Source organism: Nycticebus coucang, chromosome 20, assembly GCF_027406575.1.
Source record: "Nycticebus coucang isolate mNycCou1 chromosome 20, mNycCou1.pri, whole genome shotgun sequence".
NCBI lineage: Eukaryota > Metazoa > Chordata > Mammalia > Primates > Lorisidae > Nycticebus > Nycticebus coucang.
Window position 1 is genome coordinate 28,060,000 of NC_069799.1, and position 1,517 is coordinate 28,061,516.

Genomic DNA, 1,517 nt, shown 5'->3' on the forward strand with positions numbered 1-1,517 from the left:
TTCCTCTAATATTTTATTATGCATATTCTTCTACAAAATTAAAGAGCAGTTATCAATTTCTGAAAATGTAACATCAATACAATAGTATAAGAATTTTGAGTGAACAGAGAATGTAAAACTGAAAAGCTTTTCCAGCACAGTGAAATCATTTATAAAAAAGGAAAAACTGTGATATGAGATAGCATGGTAAGAGAGTCTAAGAAATAACATTAGCATAAAATCCTAAACATCTGACATAGAGAGAAAAGGAGACAAAATCATCACTACTAAATTGTCTACTTTATAGTTTCTTGAAAGATAGGTCCCATCCTCAACATTTTCTTCAGAGCCCCTATGACACCTTTATTCCTAAAGCTATAGATTAAAGGGTTTAGCACAGGAGTAAGGATGGTATAAAAGACAGACACCATCATGTCTTTCTCAGGAGTGTGATAGGAGCTAGGGAGCATGTAGGTATAGATGGCAGCCCCAAAGAAGAGGATAACCACGGTCATGTGGGAGGAGCAGGTGGCGAAGGCCTTCTTCTGGCCGTCTGCTGAATTCATCCTGTGGATGGTGAGGAAAATGAATGAATAGGAGCTTGAGATGATGGTCATAGGGATCAGGAGCATGAGCACACAGCACAGGTACATGAGAATCTCATAGAGTGAGGTGTCTGAGCAGGAGAGCTTCAGCAAAGCAGGGACCTCACAGAAGAAGTGCTGGATCTCCCGGGACCTGCAGAAGGGGAAGGTCATAGTGATGGGAGTGAGCATAAAGCCATCTACTGAGCCCAGGAACCAGCAGCCAGAGGCCAGGAAGACACACACTCTATGGTTCACAAGAACAGGGTAATGGAGAGGATGGCAGATGGCCACATAGCGGTCATAGGCCATGGCAGCTAGAAGGAAAAATTCTGAACCTACTAGTGTCAAGTAGAGGAACATCTGCATCCCACATTCAGAGGCTGAGATCTTATTCACACCCATGACCTTGTCCATAAGCATCTTGGGCACAGTGATGGAGATGTACACAATATCCATGAGAGACAACTGTCTGATGAAAAAGTACATGGGAGCATGGAGTTGGGCGTCAGAGGATATTAGAAAGATCAGGACAGCATTTCCAGACAAGGCCGTCAGGAAAGCCACAAAAATGACCACACACAGCATCGCCGGATTTTTGGATTGACTGAAGAGTCCCATTAGGATAAAATCTGATCCTCCAGTGTGGTTGACGATCCAATTAGTATTGTCCATGGAGTTAATGTAAGCAACCCTCTGAGCTGATGCAGAGGGCAACACTATGCAATGAGTGTTCACGTGTGTGCAGGAGCCTGACTGCTAACTGCAGGAAATCCTGTGGGCTGGAGGATTTGGGATTACAAATGATCTGTAATTTAACAAATTGATGAAACAAACTAAAAATTCACAATGGGGCCAAATGAGTTGGTAACTTACAGACAGGTTGCCACAGTTTATGGTCATAAACATTGCTAAAGGTAGTGTCATTTGTCTCCCAACTTTTTAGAGGGACAA

General features: G+C 42.8%; 1 protein-coding gene across 1 annotated transcript; it reads right to left on the reverse strand.

Moving 5' to 3' along the window:
* Positions 1-275: 275 nt before the first annotated feature.
* LOC128573000 (olfactory receptor 2T29-like) lies at positions 276-1,238 on the reverse strand. Its single transcript, XM_053573200.1, has one exon. The coding sequence runs from the start codon at positions 1,236-1,238 to the stop codon at positions 276-278; it is 963 nt and encodes a 320-aa protein (XP_053429175.1).
* Between the last annotated feature and the right edge of the window lie 279 nt (positions 1,239-1,517).

What these genes read in the sequence shown, in the direction of transcription:
- LOC128573000 (XM_053573200.1), bottom strand. Translation starts at nt 1,238, where the DNA reads ATGGACAATACTAATTGGATCGTCAACCACACTGGAGGATCAGATTTT.